Source organism: Pecten maximus, chromosome 15 (genome assembly GCF_902652985.1).
Source record: "Pecten maximus chromosome 15, xPecMax1.1, whole genome shotgun sequence".
In the NCBI taxonomy this organism is placed as follows: Eukaryota; Metazoa; Mollusca; class Bivalvia; order Pectinida; family Pectinidae; genus Pecten; species Pecten maximus.
In genome coordinates this window covers 3,855,466-3,876,215 of record NC_047029.1, presented here as the reverse complement: position 1 = coordinate 3,876,215, position 20,750 = coordinate 3,855,466, and the positions used below count along the sequence as shown (strand labels likewise).

Sequence of the window (20,750 nt, the reverse complement as noted above, 5' to 3'; positions counted from 1 at the left end):
ATTTTGTAATTTTGTTTTCTTTTGGCACCTATCGGACAGTATCTATTCCGCAATAATAAAGCCCGAGGAATTCGTATATGCGGAAGTGGTGATCAGTTAATCCGTCATTGTTGTGCCTTGTGACAACGAGTCATCAAGCGACTAATATTTATATGCTCATAGGAATTTGTGATTCTAGCATTCAGTATCGAAGTATCAAGTGGAGTATCACAATCACGGTAGGCAATATGGGTACTTGGTCAATGCAAGTCAACGAGTACTTATAGTTTGAAGACAATAATTTGATATTGAGCAATTGACACTTGGACATGATCAACTGATGATCATCTAATGATCTCAAGGTGTTACTATTTAGATTTTAACTTAAGGCGTGATATACAGTACGGTGTAAACATACAGACTATAAATATCTACTGTAAAGATTCCATGTTTTCATGTTGATCTTGTGTTATAGAGCTGTAGTGTTACGAAATGTGTCGTGATAATTAGCTACAGATTTGTCATTCCTCACCAGGTAATATATTAGCTATCACCAGACTTTGTTTGTAGTTACGTCTATGTACATTTACTGACATTGGTAATAAGCTTATTTTAATGGTGTTTATGTACGTACAATTGTATCAGATGTAAATTTTCTAAAATATGTTTTTGATTTATTTTTTGAACACAGAAATAATCAAAATGGCAGGAAAAGGTGGTTACCCAGGAAACATGCCGCCAGGTTATCAACAACCCCAAGGAACCTATCCAGGTGGACCAGTGCCTCCTCCCTATAGTGCCCAGCCTCAGACTGCTTACCCTGGGGTAATTATATATTGAAGTATAGCAGAACGACTGGGCTGAGTAACTAGCTAGCTCAAATGGTTAGAGCATCTATCCTAAGGTCCCGAGCTCAAGTCCCAAACTGGTTGGTTCCTTTTTCCGCTCCTTTTACATTTGGTGTCCAACTGATTACCAAGGAAGGTCATTAGGTGGTATAACAGGTCTCGTGTGTGTCTTTTGGGGTCAAAGAATTTGTTGAGGGAGGGGGGAATGTGACGGAATTAGATTGGGCTGAGCACTGGTTCAATCTGTCTAGAGTATACATGTACAGAGGTTGTGGGTTCAAGTCCCGGTCTGGTCAATTTTACATGAAATTTGAAGATGTCTTCATATTATTGTGAATTTTATAAACATATGACAGACCCCATCAGTTGAATGTGATAGAAAAGTCTCTGTGTAGGGGTCTTATAAGAATATTACATAAGTAGCTGCATTACATGTTGTCTTTATTTATGTTACATTTATTGTCTTTTGATATGATCTATTTCGTATAGTTTATTTATTAAATTAGCATTATTTTGTATATCCAGTAATTCAAGCTTAATATTCTGAAGAGTTCTTTCTATCTAACCATGGTTTCCTTTTGGTTTCTGTCAAGGTCTCCCCCACCTTAGGTCATCATGTTTTTTGTCAAAATGTGACAGAGTCACAGGAAACTGCAGATACTCAAGCTGAATTCAAGTCTACCTCATTCTAATATTGAATGCCCATTTTTTATTTGGCAGCCAACAGTTATAGTCCAACAACAGAGAGTAATTGCTGCCCCACCTCCAAGGAGCTCAGTATGTACACATGATTACTTCATATGACTTGTTATGGAATCGTACAGTACTTTTGACTTGACAGTGTTTAATCATCAGATTATTTTTCCAATATTCCAGTGTTGGATCTGGTAAATCTTATAGAGATAATTCATTTGATACAAATGTCATTCTTTAGCTAAGAAACTTAAGTCTTCACTCCTAAGAATAGGAACTAGAAACTTTAATTCAATTAGGTAATATTGAAATTAATATTGTATGATTGATTTTCCAGCATGGTATACTAGGTTTCCTGTCCAAGGAGGTGAATGCTGTGGGGAGAATGACAGAACGTGAGATTAACTACGTAGCAGATAAGGCGTTCGGCTCTATTGACCAGAATGCTACCTACCCAGTACTGGTAAATTTAGTACTTCATTAGTACACTACATTAGTACACTAGATACTTTAAACGTGGTTAATTTCGCAATTTTGATGCGTAAACTATACGCATGGGGAGTAATTTTCGCGATTGACCCACCTTTGTATGTAGTTCGAGTTTACTCAAATTAATATCAGAATAATACACATGGGGAAAATTTTCGTGATCAAAAGGGATCCGTATAATTAGTGTAAATTTCCCCCTAGGGTAAATTTCCACGTTTACAGTAAGTACTGGAAATCATTTTAAAAGTCGTGATTGATAATAAAGGGCGTATCTCACTGGCGGAGACGTCGCCGCGATTGCAGCGACTGTGCAGCGACTCAGGAGAAAAAAAATGTCGTGCACTCTCACCAAGACGACTTCCGAGAAGTTGACGATCAATTTGCACGAAAAGTCGCCGGGATGTTGCGGAAACGTCGCTGAGACGTCTCCTTAGTCGCGGCAGTATCGGCGATGTGAGCTTTGGGTGTGTCATGTGGTCTCTGAAATACATCAAGCAGCGTCGCCGACACGTTGCGGAGACGTCGCCGCAACATCTCCTCAGTCTTATTAGTCTTTATTAGGTCTCCGCAACGTCGCGAAAACGTCTCTCTAGTCGCGGACAAAATCAATCTCCATCAGTTGCGGCGACGTTGCAGGGACGTCTCGGAGACGTCGTCCAGACTTGCTGGAGACCTACTGGAGACTAAAAAAAGTCTCCTAAAAAATTGAACATGTTCGATTCTCTCGCGACTCCACAGAGACTCGGTTAGTCTCCAGGAGACGTCGCAGCGACGACGCCGCGACTAGCGGAGACTCGAGTCGCCAGTAGGTCGCCAGTTAGTGTCCAGGCCAGTGAGATACGCCCTTAACAATTTCTCTAAAATCTGATTTTTGATTATTCAGTCAGTCAAAGTCAGAAATAAGCGACTTATCATTGATCGAAATAACGTTGCACTAAATCTGTCTCTCTGGGTATTAGTCTCAGACTTAGGTACAGTAACTGCAATGCAGAATAATTACTTTGAATTATTTACTGGTACATGTACATGTAATTCAAATAAAAGTAAAAGTATTTTAGAGATTTTTGACATTCTAGCTTGCACAAAAGGAATTTCAAAATGTATTGAACTTAAGAATAGAACTGTTTCCTGAAGATGTACATTCATTAATGATTTTAAGTAAAAAGGTTTTAAAGTCATGCACTTAATCATCTAATTTACAGCTATAATTTAGGGTTCATGACATTAGTTTTAAACACTGATTGTTGTGTTGAATTTGAAGATTTTGTATCTGCACACTTTGGGTCAGTTGGACAATCTTGTACCTAGTTTTGCTATCATAAACAAACCTGTTTCAGGATCACTTCCAGACAAACAATGTAATCCAGCTGGTGTCTCGAGCTAGTGGTCACACTATTCAGATTGTGGTGTCACCTACAGGACAACTAGTCGTGGATGGTGCAGGTCAAGAGGGACCAAATGTACCGAATGGTGAGTATATTCAACAGGGTAACAGGAAGAACAAGAAGGGAAGTTTGGAAACAGGGTTCAGCAACAGGTGGGAAGAAAAACCCAATGTTAAGTAAGGATTGGGAGGGAATACTAGTGTTTTGTTAGGGGTAGGGAGGGAATACCAGTGTTTAGTTAGGGGTGGGGAGGGAATACCAGTGTTTAGTTAGGGGTGGGAAAGGAATACTAGTGTTTAGTTAGGGGAGGGGAGGGAATACCAGTATTTAGTTAGGGGTGGGGAGGGAATAACATTGTTAGTCCCCTGCCATTTGAAAAACGGGGGGGAAGGGGGGGACTTTGGGTTTACCCTCCGTCTGTCCGGCCGTCCGTCTGTCCGTCCGTCCGTCTGTCTGTCACGCAACAGTTGTCCGGACAACTCCTTCTAAAGTACTACTCCAATCTTAACGAAACTTGGTATACATGATCAGTATAACATGTAGTTGTGCATCCCACATTTTTTTTCTGGAAGAACCATTTAAAAAAAAGATGGGAAATAAATAGGTGCACTTCTAGCTCAGGCAGGGGACTTTGTATTGCTGTTGCAGTACTATCCATCCTTGTTTAGTTTGGGGTGGGGAGGGAATACCAGTGTTTAGTTAGGGGTGCGGAGGGAATACCAGTGTTTAGTTAGGGGTGGGGAGGGAATACCAGTGTTTAGTGAGGGGTGCAGAGGGAATACCAGTGTTTAGTTAGGGGTGGGGAGGGAATACCAGTGTTTAGTTAGGGGTGGGGAGGGAATACCAGTGCTTAGTTAGGGGTTGGGAGAGAATAACATTGTTTAGTTAGGGGTGGGGAGAGAATACCATTGTTTAGTTAGGGGTGGGTAGGGAATACCAGTGTTTAGTTAGGGGTGCAGAGGGAATACCAATGTTTAGTTAGGGGTGGGGAGGGAATACCAATGTTTAGTTAGGGGTGGGGAGGGAATACCAGTGTTTAGTTAGGGGTGGGGAGGGAATACCAATGTTTAGTTAGGGGTGGGGAGGGAATACCAATGTTTAGTTAGGGGTGGGGAGGGAATACCAGTGTTTAGTTAGGGGTGGGGAGGGAATACCAATGTTTAGTTAGGGGTGGGGAGGGAATACCAGTGTTTAGTTAGGGGTGGGGAGGGAATACCAGTGTTTAGTTAGGGGTGGGGAGGGAATACCAATGTTTAGTTAGGGGTGGGGAGGGAATACCAGTGCTTAGTTAGGGGTGGGGAGGGAATACCAGTGCTTAGTTAGGGGTGGGGAGGGAATACCAGTGTTTAGTTAGGGGTGGGGGAGGGAATACTAGTGTTTAGTTAGGGGTGGGGAGGGAATACCAGTGTTTAGTTAGGGGTGGGGAGGGAATACTAGTGTTTAGTTAGGGGTGGGGAGGGAATACCAGTGTTTAGTTAGGGGTGGGGAGGGAATACCTGTGTTTAGTTAGGGGTGGGGAGGGAATACCAGTGTTTAGTTAGGGGTGGGGAGGGAATACCAGTGTTTAGTTAGGGGAGGAGAGGGAATACTAGTGTTTATAGTTAGGGTGGGGAGGGAATACTAGTGTTAAGTCAGAGGTGGGGAGGGAATACCAGTGTTTAGTTAGGGGTGGGGAGGGAATACCAGTGTTTAGTTAGGGGAGGAGAGGGAATACTAGTGTTTATAGTTAGGGGTGGGGAGGGAATACTAGTGTTTAGTTAGGGGAGGAGAGGGAATACTAGTGTTTATAGTTAGGGGTGGGGAGGGAATACTAGTGTTTAGTTAGGGGAGGAGAGGGAATACTAGTGTTTATAGTTAGGGATGGGGAGGGAATACTAGTGTTAAGTCAGAGGTGGGGAGGGAATACCAGTGTTTAGTTAGGGGTGGGGAGGGAATACTAGTGTTTAGTTAGGGGTGGGGAGGGAATACTAGTGTTTAGTTAGGGGTGGGGAGGGAATACCAGTGTTTAGTTAGGGGAGGAGAGGGAATACCAGTGTTAAGTTAGGGATGGGGAGGGAATACCAGTGTTTAGTTAGGGGTGGGGAGGGAATACCAGTGTTTAGTTAGGGGGGGAGGGAATACTAGTGTTTAGTTAGGGGTGGGGAGGGAATACTAGTGTTTAGTTAGGGGTGGGGAGGGAATACCAGTGTTTAGTTAGGGGTGGGGAGGGAATACCAGTGTTTAGTTAGGGGTGGGGAGGGAATACCAGTGTTTAGTTAGGGGAGGGGAGGGAATACCAGTGTTTAGTTAGGGGTGGGGAGGGAATACCAGTGTTTAGTCAGGGGTGGGGAAGGAATACTAGTGTTTAGTTAGGGGTGGGGAGGGAATACCAGTGTTTAGTTAGGGGTGGGGAGGGAATACCAGTGTTTAGTTAGGGGTGGGGAGGGAATACCAGTGTTTAGTTAGGGGTGGGGAGGGAATACCAGTGTTTAGTTAGGGGTGGGGAGGGAATACCAGTGTTTAGTGAGGGGTGGGGAGGGAATACCAGTGTTTATAGTTAGGGGTGGGTAGGGAATATCAGATCAATAAGTTAGGGGTGGGGAGGGAATACCAGTGTTTAGTTAGGGGTGGGGAGGGAATACCAGTGTTTAGTTAGGGGTGGGGAGGGAATACCAGTGTTTAGTTAGGGGGGAGGGAATACTAGTGTTTAGTTAGGGGTGGGGAGGGAATACTAATGTTTAGTTAGGGGTGGGGAGGGAATACCAGTGTTTAGTTAGGGGTGGGGAGGGAATACCAGTGTTTAGTTAGGGGTGGGGAGGGAATACCAGTGTTTATTTAGGGGAGGGGAGGGAATACCAGTGTTTAGTTAGGGGTGGGGAGGGAATACCAGTGTTTAGTCAGGGGTGGGGAAGGAATACTAGTGTTTAGTTAGGGGTGGGGAGGGAATACCAGTGTTTAGTTAGGGGTGGGGAGGGAATACCAGTGTTTAGTTAGGGGAGGGGAGGGAATACCAGTGTTTAGTTAGGGGTGGGGAGGGAATACCAGTGTTTAGTTAGGGGTGGGGAGGGAATACCAGTGTTTAGTGAGGGGTGGGGAGGGAATACCAGTGTTTATAGTTAGGGGTGGGTAGGGAATATCAGATCAATAAGTTAGGGGTGGGGAGGGAATACCAGTGTTTAGTTAGGGGTGGGGAGGGAATACCAGTGTTTAGTTAGGGGTGGGGAGGGAATACCAGTGTTTATTTAGGGGAGGGAATACCAGTGTTTAGTGAGGGGTGGGGAGGGAATACTAGTGTTAAGTTAGGGGTGGGGAGGGAATACTAGTGTTAAGTTAGGGGTGGGGAGGGAATACCAGTGATAAGTTAGGGGTGGGGAGGGAATACTAGTGTTTATAGTTAGGGGTGGGTAGGGAATATCAGTGATAAGTTAGGGGTGGGGAGGGAATACTAGTGTTTATAGTTAGGGGTGGGTAGGGAATATCAGATCAATAAGTTAGGGGTGGGGAGGGGATACTAGTGTTTATAGTTAGGGGTGGGGAGGGAATACCAGTGTTTAGTTAAGGGTGGGGAGTAAATCCAAGTGTTTAGTTTGGGGTTGGGAGGAAATCCTAGTGTTTAGTTTGGGATGGGGAGAAAATTTCAGTGTTTAGTTTGGGGTTGGGAGGAAATCCTAGTGTTTAGTGTGGGATGGGAAATCCAAGTGTCTAGTTAGGGGTGAGGAGAAAATCCCAGTGTCTAGTTAGGGGTGGAAACAAAATCCTAGTGTTTAGTTTGAAGTGTGGAGGAAATTCTAGTATTTAGTTAGATGCAGGGAGGAAATCCAAGTGTTTTAAGATCAAAGATCAGAATGTTATTTCCATGTCTAAAAGGAAAGATATAAATACAGTGGTGTTGACAAATTTTGGATTTTTAATACTCAAACAGGTAGATTAATACAAAATATTGATATCAAATTATATACATGGACTATTTACAGCTATCTGGACAGTGGTTAACGAAGGCAAAAATCAGGTGCGTCTTCATAACAATAACAACTACCTGGCCATCTCCAATGGTAACACTTGCCTCGTCAACATGGTACGTAATTGTTTGAAATTCTGTTTACATTGGTATTCTAAATAAAATACTACTCTACATGTACAATAAGCTACATTACATGTATATGCTCTATTAAGCTACATGTATGACAATGATATGCATTCTGAATATGCTGAATATGGTTTATAATGAACAAACTATATGGTATACAGAAATGTACAGAATATTACAAACCAAACCATATAATATTCCTGTACACATCTGTATCACATATGATTTACAACACTCTTATGTGATATATAACATATTATGGTTTATAATGTTTTGTGTGGTTTATAACATATGGTTTATAATGTTTTGTGTGATACATAACATATGGTATATAATGCCTTGTGTGGTATAATATAACATATATGTTATACCTATTTATGGCACACTCATAAAATATTCTGTGTGACCTTTAATTTGATGGATATTTTAAAGAACAGCTAATAGATGCAGGTAGTCTTATTACTAAACATGGGTTTATTGCCAAATAAATACCAATCATGTTAAACTACATGTACATATTGTATAAACATTACAGTTGTGCTCCATATGAGGTGTCTATGATAGATTAATACATGTATGTTGCTGAATGCAAGGTCTGCTGACCGTAGTTTTACATGGTAGATTAATAATATCTTGATTTACATTGAGAGAAGTACAGAGGACAATTGTACATGTTAGACATGTTCTACAATCTAGCTATAGCCTCCACAAATAACTATATATCTAACTTTCTTACTGCAGATACATATCACATGACCCTGTATAGTCACATGACCCTGTGTTAATAGTCACATGACCCTGTATAAATAGTCACATGACCCTTTATAAAAAAAATCACATGACCCTGTATAAATAGCTCAAGTCACTCTAATTTATGATCCAAGGAGTCAACTGTTTATGTGAAGATGTGATATGTTGTTAATATGTTTCTAGAACCTCAGAGGTAAATATGGTTTGGAGACACTAAAATTAAATGTATTATTCAAATACTATTTGTAGCCACCAGGAAGCAAACATGGTGTAGAAACTCTACTTCAGCTGTCCTCATTTGGTAACCAGTTTGTCTCTCTCATGTCAAAGAAGGTGCATGGTCAATATGTGGGTGTGCTGCCCTCTGGACAACTCAAGGCCGCGCTCGCCACTGGGTGTGGTGACCATGGACAGTTTGGCGTCAGACTCATTGTAAGTGTCACATCAAAGTTATAACTGTTGGCCATATACTCCAACTTTTTCTATCCATTTGTGAGATGATGCATGATCAATATTATAAACCTCATAAAAGTGTATTTTGATAAACTTATACATTTTAACTACACAGTTTAATGGTCGGATGTCTTTTGTCTACTTTTAGGGTAAAATTGAGAATCTTGAATTGTAAATATGAATGTAGGTAGGGCTGACAGTTGTATGATTGATTCTTTCCCTATTCCAAACACCAATAACATATACATGTTCAAATTGAAGTGAAATCAACTTTTTGCCTTCAAAAAATTCTTCTCACCATCCTAGAGACTCAGAGGCCTTATATTGGGCTTTAGTCTACTAGATATTTAGATGGATAACCTTGACCTACTTTCAAGGTCATCTGCTTCAAATGTGCTTAATATTTCAACAACTTCTTCTCGATAACCTAGCCGTCCAGAGACCTGATATTGGCCTATAAAATCCTGGGTTGAAGGGCTGCCAAGTTTGTTCAAATGAATGGCATTGAATTAAGTATTCCAAGGACACCTTGGTCAAACATGCTAAAATCTTTTAAACAATCTCTTGATAACAAATAGGCCCACATACCTGATTTTGGGCCTGTAACATCCTTGGAGGAAGGGGGTACAGGGTTTGTTCAAATGAACAATCTTGACTTAATTTCAAGGTCACAGTTGTCAAAATTGTTATTATTATTTTCTAACTTAATAAGGAAAAGAGCTCGGTTCATTATATAGCCAGGAATATGCTGGGTTGAAGGGCTACAAAGTTTGTCTTATACACTTATCCTTCTGTCATTTTGAAATCAAGAAGTATTCAGCTTAGCAACATAGACATGACATAATTTTCCTTTAGTAGCAGGTGAGTGATACAGGCCCATCGGCCTCTTGTTCTTTGGTATGCTGAAGTAATGCTGTGCTAATGATATAGTAATGTTGTACAATTGTAGGTATCATAACCTGTGTTAGTGGCTTTAATCTGGCTGCGTATAGAAAATATCACTTCCCACAATACTATGATATTGTAAACTTTCCATGAGTACCTGTGCATTGTACATATCCAAAGTGATGACCAATTCAAGACTTATATGAAAATCCTTTCTATTTCAGTACTCACCTTACCCACCTCAGGCCCACAAGAAGTAACTCCTCTGTCACGACCACCAGTACAAGGACATTCTAACATTCAAGATATCTCTCTGACCTAGATATTGGAACACAGCTGTTGTTGTCGAGCATTTTTGTTATGTCATTAATTATATCTGTTTTGTGTGACCTGCAATATTTTTTTTTTCAATTATTTTTTTCTTAATTTAAAAAAAGAAGTGACTTGACATGGTGCCATGATTTCTTTTTTCTCTCTTTTTTTTTGTGATACAGTGGTTTGATGAGTTGGGGTATTTAATGGATGTGGAGGTACCATGTTGGTTTTCCGGTATGATGGATCAGTATAGTTCCCAACTGATGGTATCCACACCACAATAATGAAGACAAATGGGTGTTAAGAAGGCTGTATTTCATATTAAATTCTGTGTGTTTGTACAATGTCGTAGATCTGATCAAAGAATTTCCAACACCAGTCACGTATATACTGGTGAACAGACTAAAATATCAGCTGATTAATCTGCATGCAGTGTCAGTTTTGTTCGGCAATCAGTCACAACATTCTATGAATCAATGAATTGGGCAATATTAACTAATGTAATGGACACTCAGTGTGTGGACTCTGATCACAGTACTATGATCTACCAAGTAATTGATTTTATGCATCACTTAAAAAAATATTGCATGTGTTTTATGACGCAATACTACAGATCAGTAGTGTGAATGACAAGCATATACTGTAAACGTGGTTATATTCGCGGGGGTTTAATTTCACGATTTTGATACGTAAACTATATGCCTGGGGGTAATTTAATTTCACAATTGACCCACCTTCGTTTGTTGTTCGAGCTTACTCAAATTAATATCAAAATAATACACATGGGGGAAATTTTCGCGATCAAAATGGATCCGCATAATTGGTGAAATTTCACCCTTGCGTAAATTTCCGCGTTTACAGTATCCATCTAGGTCAGTTTTATGATTTACATGTTGGTACATTGTAGCTCTATACAAAGAAAACGAGATCAAACAAAATAGGTAGTTCTCTACGTGTGGTAACCTTGCTTAAAAAATAATATTACATTTTGACTCAAAACTACAATCAGTAGGGTGTATTTAACTCTGTTCAACTCTTATACAATTACATTTTTGTATAGGTTAAAATAGAATCTTTATAGAAAAATATATTTCAACAAATTCTGTGCCTAACTTTATATTTTGAAAACAATTATAATATGCAATATATTATGTATACACATATAATTATGTACTGTATACTTTCGATGCATACATATAGTCAGTATCTTAAATGGTTTTTTTGGTGGATTTATGGTGTATGTTAGACTTCCATATTTTGAATTTACCTAATAAGGTAATTTTGGAGGTAAAGCTATTAGCTCTTATAGAGTGGGGCCTTTGCCAGTTTTCTGGGTTTAAGCTGATTAAGAGAGTCGGACTGAGTGATGTTTTTATGGACGGCCATTTTTTTCTGTTGTTTTTGATATCACACTTGATATATATCTGACATTTTGGCATACATCTGTTATTCTAGCTTACTGTGATAGACATTTAACTTATTTTTAGAAAAGAAAATCAATTTTACTGTTATACATTGTAGATTTTCAAAAAAAAATTGTTTAATTTGTGTGAATTTAAAATTGATATTTTCATGTCTATACAGCCAAACTCAACTCAATAATTATTCACAAAGATTTCTTATTACGTTTTCAATAATCCACTAATTACCATTGTTGTCACCTGCTGGGTGAATGTAATAATCATGATGTGGGGTGTGATATCCAAAATGTAGGAAACCCGCGAGAGCTATCTCCGGGAATCCTGGTTAGTCAGGTGACCTGTGGTTGGGAAAAACTGAGTGTGGTCACCACTGAACAAACCGAACAAACTCCTTCGATGATCATCAAAGTGATACATGCTTCCATCACCATTTTGAGTTTTGCCTGTACAATTCATCTCATTGTAAATCTGATTATCAAGTACATGTACTTTCTTATTATGACTTTCTACAAATGTATCTGAGGGTTTTAGTTGGAGAGAGTGGGCGGTCAGTTGTATATTTAAGCCATCCACTGGCAGTGGGGTAAACACTGTGCAGAAAATGTCTGTCTTAATTTTGTTATACATAATCAAGGTCTGATTTCTTGGCAGGAGGGGGTGTACTTTACAGTGATTTTAATTCATATTTAAACTTTTTATTTTGAAAATATTTTGAAAATACCGTCCTGTACCCACAAACAACTTTTGATGATAAACTATATTGGAGTTTGATGAAAAATATCTTTATCAATCAAGAACTTATTACTTGACATATTGATATTGAATATGTATGTTTTATTTTAAAAACAGGTCAGGGTTATTCAAGTCAAATATCCAATGGGATGAATCCAGAAATAAAGACATTCTATGATTGGAAATACAGTCTAATATATAATACAATGCTGTTTGAATTAAATAACTTCAGTGGGTGCCTATGATGACAAACCAGAAGTCCTCCCTTTGGGTAGATATTATCCTGGTCCAGGAATAACCCTTGTAAGGAAATAAATTATTTTGAAATGAAGAAATATTGGTGATTAATGAGAATTGCTGTTTAAAACAAAAATGAAATTTTAGAAAGCTTTTAGTTGAACATGTTTTTACCCCAGGTAAGTGACTCCTTCTAAATTGACATGTGGTCGTTACGGTTATTGATATATATTGTTAGAGTAGTGTACAAAACATGGTTGATTTGTTTATTCATCTGCCTTGTTCATTGTTACATTGATAAATTGTCCTACCACATTACACTGAATCTGTTAATCAATCTAATCATTGATTTTGCATCAGTTCCATTAAATTTGTTAAAATTCCTAAAAAATTGTTTAACTTTTTCTTTTTGCTTTTTTTATTGAAAACTTTTACAGATACAAGTATTTCAGCAGTGAACTTTTTAAGGTCAACTTTTTGTGGTTCCCTGAGCTCCATTATAACCATGAATGCTTGACTATTTTTGTCTGGCCTAGAGAAAATAATGTGCAGAAGGATGGACGAAGGATGAAAGGACGGACGGACAGAGGGACTGACGGACACAACACAAAACTAAAAGTCCCCCCTGAGTTCTGGTTAGGACTAATAACTTAACAAGCATATGCTGGATTTTAAAAAGTTAAAAAGTTTCATACACCTTGTGTCAAATCAATATTTATTCAAAAATAATTTCATAAATCATTTCTACAAGTAGAAAAAGAAGGTAAAACAGCTAGTGTTCTTGCTCCTGTTTTGATGAAAATGAGTCTAAATCTTGATGAAGTCACATATGTACAGTGGATATATTTCATATTGCTCCTCACATCTTACAAACCTTGTGGGCTAGCAATAATACTGTAATATAGTACATATTTTGGTGCACTCAATTTGGTTTGTTTTTGTTTAACGTCCTATTAACAGCCAGGGTCATTTAAGGACGTGCCAGGTTTTGGAGGTGGAGGAAAGCCAGAGTACCCGGAGAAGAACCACTGGCCTACAGTCAGTACCTGGCAACTGCCCCACGTAGGTTTCGAACTCGCAACCAAGTGTTGGAGGGCTAGTGATAAAGTGTCAGGGACACCTCAACCACTCGGACACCGCGGCCACTGGTGCACTCGAAATTTAGTGCTTCTTGAATTGGCCCAATGATACAATTGTTGTTGTAGAAATCACAGCTGTCTGCACCTAGTTGGTATTTACCTGTATAGAAACAAATACTAGCTCCTACTCCTACTATATGTAATAGTGTGTAAGAGAACGGTCTAATATTTTGTCTTATAAATACTAACCACATCCAGATGACTGTGTAGAAATCTAATTAAAACCTAGATGGCCATTCTCTCTACGTTACATGAACATCTAACAACATCCCATAAGGGTCAGGTTCTGATGACCTTATATTTCACTTTTAGGGCGAATCGTCAATTTGTCGATGTCATCGAAGCAAACCATTTCGTCACAGTATGCATCTGAAGCAAACCCTTTCAGCACAGCATATATAAACATGAAGCTATATGCATTCTGGGACGAAATGACTTGAAATAAATTGACAGATTATGCAAGCTGTGCACTCTAGTCATGCTCATTCGGACAAATAATTTTCACTTCCAAGATTCTGTAAGTAGTCATTTGATTGGCTAATCCAAAAGGTCACCCCGACTTGACCCCTTATGGGATGTTGTTAGATGTAACGTAGTGAGAATGACCATCTAGATTTTAATTAGATTGCCTGTGTAGAAATCAATATCCTGCAGAAACTACATTTAAATTTAGAGCAAATCATAATTTGGCAGAAAACTTCCATTACAAACTATACGTACTGCTAGAAACCAGAGACGACATATCACACTGTGCAGTAGATTTACAGTCGAAAAAACTTCTGGGTGCACATTTGTAACTCTCACACCAGAAATGATGATTCAAATTGACCTATAAATTTGTTTAGGTTCCAAAGTCAAGCTGAACAATTAATAGCTAGATTAACATCTTGACAGAAAAGATACTGATTTTATTATAACACTCTGATTGTGCCATACTCAGGACGTTAAAGATAATGTATCAAAGTTTTTGTACATACGGTGAGTAATACTGTATTTTATAATAACTATATCAAAAATTACTCAAAATCACTTTTTAGTACAAAGAAAATTATTATAATGGTACAGTATATAGAAAAGCGTACAAAAGGCAATAACTCTGTATGAATATGAAACATTCGGGTACTACCAGTATTAATTCTACAATTTGCTCTCTGGCTACACCGACATGTAAATGAGGACACTACACACATACCAGAAAAAATAGCTCTTCGACAAAAAAAAAATGCTTTTGACCCATTAAAGATTAGCCCTGGTTATATGTGATGTTTACAATTCTTTCAATGGAACTTTCATTACTGTGGTATATTTGCCCTCTTTTGGGGCAAAAGTTGATTGATGTATACTATTATAGCTATCATCAATGAAGACACAGTTGATTGGAGTAAGCTACGCTGCACTTACATCATTTGATACCCAGATATAACTGCATCTGTACAATTATATAAAAATCTATCAATACAACGCTTGAATATTATGGTAGTGCTCAATATAATTGCATTCAATTCAGACTAGCTGTTCTTCAAGCTATGTTGGTCCACTTATAAAATATAATTTAAGCAAACATCAATTAAAGTTACCAGGTATTTACTTCCTTAATTGGATGGATATAACAAGCATTGTTGAGGACAAAACATGTTGAAACTTCAAACTACTACATTTATATTAATACATCTGCCATTAAATGGATAGACTGGAACAGTCTGGTAACCAAGACCTCTGTCATTTAATGGATAGACTGGGGAACATGGTAACCGACACCTCTGTCATTTAATGGATAGACTGGGGACCATGGTAACCAACACCTTTGTCATTTAATGGATAGACTGGGGAACATGGTAACCAACACCTCTGTCATTTAATGGATAGACTGGGGACCATGGTAACCAACACCTCTGTCATTAAATGGATAGACTGGGGACCACGGTAACCAACACCTCTGTCATTTAATAGATAGACTGGGGACCATGGTAACCAACACCTCTGTCATTTAATGGATAGACTGGGGACCATGGTAACCAACACCTCTGTCATTAAATAGATAGACTGGGGACCATGGTAACCAACACCTCTGTCATTTAATGGATAGACTGGGGACCATGGTAACCAACACCTCTGTCATTTAATGGATAGACTGGGGACCACGGTAACCAACACCTCTGTCATTTAGTGGATAGACTGGGGACCATAGTAACCAACACCTGTCATTTAATGGAAAGACTAAAACAGTCTGGTAACCAACACCTCGATCATTTAATGGATAGACTGGGGACCACGGTAACCAACACCTCTGGCATTTAATGGATAGACTGGGGACCATGGTAACCAACACCTTTGTCATTTAATGGATAGACTGGGGACCATAGTAACCAACACCTCTGTCATTTAATGGAAAGACTGAAACAGTCTGGTAACCAACACCTCAATCATTTAATGGATAGACTGGGGACCACGGTAACCAACACCTCTGTCATTTAATGGATAGACTGAGGACATTGGTAACCAACACCTCTGTCATTTAATGGATAGACTGGGGACCACAGTAACCAACACCTCTGGCATTTAATGGATAGACTGGGGACCATGGTAACCAACACCTCTGTCATTAAATGGATAGACTGGGGACCATGGTAACCAACACCTCTGTCATTAAATAGATAGACTTGGGACCATGGTAACTAACACCTCTGTCATTAAATAGATAGACTGGGGACCATGGTAACCAACACCTCTGTCATTTAGTGGATAGACTGGGGACCACGGTAACCAACACCTCTGTCTTTAAATAGATAGACTGGGGACCACGGTAACCAACACCTCTGTCATTTAATGGATAGACTGGGGACCATGGTAACCAACACCTCTGTCATTAAATGGATAGACTGGGGACCATGGTAACCAACACCTCTGTCATTAAATGGATAGACTGGGGACCATGGTAACCAACACCTCTGTCATTAAATGGATAGACTGGGGACCACGGTAACCAACACCTCTGTCATTTAATGGATAGACTGAGGACATTGGTAACCAACACCTCTGTCATTTAATGGATAGACTGGGGACCATGGTAACCAACACCTCTGTCATTAAATGGATAGACTGGGGACCATGGTAACCAACACCTCTGTCATTTAATGGATAGACTGGGGACCATGGTAACCAACACCTCTGTCATTTAATGGATAGACTGGGGACCATGGTAACCAACACCTCTGTCATTTAGTGGATAGACTGGGGACCACGGTAACCAACACCTCTGTCTTTAAATAGATAGACTGGGGACCACGGTAACCAACACCTCTGTCATTTAATGGATAGACTGGGGACCATGGTAACCAACACCTCTGTCATTAAATGGATAGACTGGGGACCATGGTAACCAACACCTCTGTCATTAAATGGATAGACTGGGGACCATGGTAACCAACACCTCTGTCATTAAATGGATAGACTGGGGACCACGGTAACCAACACCTCTGTCATTTAATGGATAGACTGAGGACATTGGTAACCAACACCTCTGTCATTTAATGGATAGACTGGGGACCACAGTAACCAACACCTCTGTCATTTAATGGATAGACTGGGAACCATGGTAACCAACACCTCTGTCATTAAATGGATAGACTGGGGACCACGGTAACCAACACCTCTGTCATTTAATGGATAGACTGGGGACCATGGTAACCGACACCTCTGTCACTTATTTGATCACATATAACGGTTCTTGGTAACCAACAGCTTTGTTGTTTAATATATAGTCTGAGACCCTGGTAACCAACATATCTGTTGTTTAATTGATAGACTGTATCCTTGGTAACCAACCCCTCTGTTGTTTAATAGATACACTGGACCACTTGTAATCAACACATCTGTTGTTTGATTAATAGATTGGAGCCCCTGGTCACCAACACCTTTGTTTAATAGATTGACTGGAGTCCCTTGTAACCAACATTACTGTTGTTTAATGGACAACTTGGAACCCCTGTTAACCAACACCGCTGTCCTTTAAGGGTCAAATAGAGTGGATCGGTCCCGTGGTAATTAAAACTTCTAATATGTGTTTAATGGATATCTGAGATCTGCGCATAAGGCTAGCATTAAAAATATGTTTTGTTTTTCCTTTCCTGACCCATGCCATACTTTGCGTAGGTAAAATATTTTAGGGGTTTTTTTTGTTCAAAGAAAACAATTATGGCTACATAATTATTTACTGCCTTCCTAAACTTAAGACACTTTATATCATTAGTAAAATATTAAGTGTATTATATGAAGGTAGATCATAAACAACAAAACACAGAAATTAATTAATATGTAAACTCATAAAGATTAAAACGTATAAACATTGCTTAAGAAAACAGAAGTGACAAAATATTTTTTGACTGAAAAACCACAATGAAATGTTTTGAGTAGGGGGTTGGGTGGGTAGGTAAGAAAGGGGAAACAATCAATATTTTATTTTAGGCCTTACTTACACTTGATGTTTAATGGATAGGCCTGGATTCCTGATATTGATAAACCGTGGCAGAAAGGATGTTGTGTGATTTATGTGGTAGAGGCAGTACAGTTAGCATCAACCTGTAGTATTTCTGTGATATTATTGCTAATGTGTGTAAGTTAAATCATTTATTCTGAAATCAAAAGCATTACAATAGAACAATTATCATATTTGACATTGTCAAGTAATTAAAGTATGGTAAAATGTTGTGTAGTAACACTCATGATGATGGGAACATTCAATTTGTTAATAAATCAAGTCTAAATCAATAACAAAATCACTTTTCAGATTCCAGTTCTTTGATTAGTTTCAAAATTTCTGTTCCAGATTCCCATTCCAGTACCTTGGCTTTCAGACTATACTTTTTATATTTCTCTTCACCAGCGAGAATGGCATTAACCTTCTTCCACAGACGTAGATTAACTCTAGGGCAGACATAATCATTATCTGACAAGGTCAGAGAGGGACAAAGGTCATTGGAGCCATCCCCAACATAAACCACATGACTGTAGGTATGGCCTAGTGAAGCCTGCTGCCTGATGTGTTCTGTGAGAATGTGGCCCTTGCACAAGTTCTCGGTGCTAAGATCACACCAGTCCTGGTGGTGGTAGAAGTCGATTTGCAGACAACCCTCCGTATCAAACTCAGCTGGGTTAGTGTATACTTTAGAAACTATATTTTCTAAATTGTAATGCTCTAAGATGTATTGAATAAATGTTGAGTTTGAGTCAGAAATGACAATGCACTCATGACCTTGTTTGTGTGCATGATCAAGTAGTTGTTTAAATCCACTAGTGAGAGGTATCTCGGTGAGGCATTGCTGGATATCAGACTGTTTGACACCTGTACTATGGAGGTACTGGAATATGGTGCCCATATAATGAGTCCAGCCATCATCGCTGTATTTGTCCTCGATCTCCTGTGGTAGTTCTCCCCCAGGGGCAAGTCTTTTCACCCACAGGTCACTGTTCTCGTCAACCATTGTATGGTCAAAGTCAAACGCTAGTAGTAGTCTTCCAGTCATCTGCAATATAGAAATGTTTGATACATGCACAGAAATGTTCTACTTTCCACTGAATCAGCATTTCAAACTTGTAATATCCAAGAATTATCTCTATATATGCCTTGTCTTTCTTTGACAGTGGAGCAAATTTAACCAAACTCAAAAATCACTTAAATTTCTGTACTTTCTTTTGTTACTAGGGACCAGTTTCATCAATATTCCTAATCTAAGGAAACTTTAAACTTTTTCATATCAACATTGATGAAACTGGGGCCTGCTACCACTTCTTAGACATATGTTTAGCAGCTGATATATCAGCCAATTATTCTGGCACGTTTTGTAACTATAACTCACTTATAAATTGAGTAAGGAGTGATCCCAACACGGAGTTTCGTCCAGAAATTTATTCCTTGAGTTGTTTACATGTTTTGACTAGAAGGTAGTTGTCATCAGAACAAATATTGATTTGGTCAACAGGGCGAGTCAGGTGCAGTTTGACACATTTACAAATACCCTCCCCTCGCTGTACCTCAAACTATAGTGACCACTTGTTCCATCAGAGTGGACACCTTGCCACTAGGCTGAAGAGAATTTCCAACTGATTATATATAACCTGCTAGCTGTCAACCTATAATCTTGATCCCCACTTTTACACTAGTACTGTAATACTTGAGTGGCTCTACATTGAACATTTCCTACCACAATCTGATATTTTCTTAGAGATAAAGAGCCCGCACTGGGTAGCATATTCGAGACTGGGTCTAATTTCAGACTGAGGCTTTTTGTATACTGTGAAAACATATGATCGATCCCTGATAAAGAAAAATAGGTAGTTTTGTTGTCTGACATGCTCACATGTTGACTAAATTTTAGTTTATTGTCAAAAATCATGCATAGATTTGTAAAAGGTATTTCTGAAACTTGCTCAAGGGACCCTAAATTATAGGAATGTTGACATAGCGTGCATAATCTAAAGACAACTATATTTAACACTAAAGACCTGCACAGCATATATTACTCCTACTCTACTCCTATAACATAGGAGGCCGCTGGTCGGCTCTTTTTCTATCGGATATTATTTTGCCGACTGCGACCTCGTTACACGGCGCCTGTCAAAAGTATCTCGCCGTGTAAAACCTCTAACATCCAACAATGTTAGAGGTTTTACATGGCGAGATACTTTTGACAGGCGCCGTGTAACCATATCCGATAGAAAAAGAGCCGACCAGCGGCCTCTTATGTTATAGGAGTAATATTAGTCCGAATTTTCTGGCGATCTTACTGTGTAAATGCTTTGGGCAGCTTTGATGGCGATATTAACACCAGAACCCTTAGGATTACACACATATACTATAGGCCTAGAACATTAAATCAATTTTTAGATCTGAATATGTTTTAAGAAAAGAAATTAAGTAGCTCCATGGGATTGTGGAGAACCTTATACAGTTATATCACAGGGGTTTGTGATGAATGTTTATGATAAAAATCAAAAATAGAGCCGTGATCAGCATATATTTTTGATTTTTATCATAAACATTCATTACAAACCCCTGTGGTTATATGCTAATAACTGTTATATACATTGCAAAAAGCACTGTAATAAAAATTACCTTATATATTAACAATTGAATAGTAACATTTGTGTGGTTTTCGGTTTATCAATGACAACAAACCTTGTTGATGTTAATGTAATGGCGTCGAGTGAAGAACTCCAAAAGTTTATAAATCATCAGTTGTAAAGGTACGCCGTGTGTGTGTCCGAGAGTTGATAAGAGCAATGTAAAACGTGACCTGCAATTCCACAGACTTTGGCTGTCGGAAGTTTACGATTAGGGTCAAGGACATTCTCTTGAATGA

General features: G+C 39.0%; 2 protein-coding genes across 4 annotated transcripts; one reads left to right on the top strand and one right to left on the bottom strand.

Moving 5' to 3' along the window:
* Nucleotides 1-46: 46 nt before the first annotated feature.
* LOC117344054 lies at nucleotides 47-12,644 on the top strand. Its single transcript, XM_033906654.1, has 8 exons — nucleotides 47-218; nucleotides 671-804; nucleotides 1,548-1,604; nucleotides 1,858-1,983; nucleotides 3,347-3,479; nucleotides 7,348-7,448; nucleotides 8,460-8,642; nucleotides 9,773-12,644. Exons 2-8 carry the CDS (start codon nucleotides 682-684, stop codon nucleotides 9,806-9,808), a joined length of 759 nt encoding a protein of 252 aa, XP_033762545.1. The 5' UTR covers nucleotides 47-218; nucleotides 671-681; the 3' UTR covers nucleotides 9,809-12,644.
* LOC117344053 (pyridoxal phosphate phosphatase PHOSPHO2-like) lies at nucleotides 11,089-20,748 on the bottom strand. 3 transcript variants are annotated; one of them, XR_004536111.1, is made up of 3 exons: nucleotides 20,567-20,748; nucleotides 16,427-18,914; nucleotides 11,089-16,382 (listed from the first exon to the last, which is right to left on the bottom strand). XR_004536111.1 is itself a non-coding variant. In XM_033906653.1 (2 exons), exons 1-2 carry the CDS (start codon nucleotides 20,621-20,623, stop codon nucleotides 18,168-18,170), a joined length of 804 nt encoding a protein of 267 aa, XP_033762544.1. In that variant the 5' UTR covers nucleotides 20,624-20,748; the 3' UTR covers nucleotides 11,089-18,167. The 3 variants fall into 3 exon arrangements, 1 of the variants encoding a protein (XP_033762544.1); XR_004536112.1 differs by having other exon boundaries at nucleotides 11,089-16,338; XM_033906653.1 differs by having other exon boundaries at nucleotides 11,089-18,914.
* Nucleotides 20,749-20,750: the final 2 nt, after the last annotated feature.

What these genes read in the sequence shown, in the direction of transcription:
- LOC117344054 (XM_033906654.1), top strand. Translation starts at nt 682, where the DNA reads ATGGCAGGAAAAGGTGGTTACCCAGGAAACATGCCGCCAGGTTATCAA. An exon ending in CCCCACCTCCAAGGAGCTCA is followed by an intron (nt 1,605 to 1,857) that starts GTATGTACACAT and finishes TTGATTTTCCAG; the next exon opens with CATGGTATACTAGGTTTCCT. An exon ending in ACACTTGCCTCGTCAACATG is followed by an intron (nt 7,449 to 8,459) that starts GTACGTAATTGT and finishes TACTATTTGTAG; the next exon opens with CCACCAGGAAGCAAACATGG.
- LOC117344053 (XM_033906653.1), bottom strand. Translation starts at nt 20,623, where the DNA reads ATGATTTATAAACTTTTGGAGTTCTTCACTCGACGCCATTACATTAAC. An exon ending in ATTACATTAACATCAACAAG is followed by an intron (nt 18,915 to 20,566) that starts GTTTGTTGTCAT and finishes TCTATATTGCAG; the next exon opens with ATGACTGGAAGACTACTACT.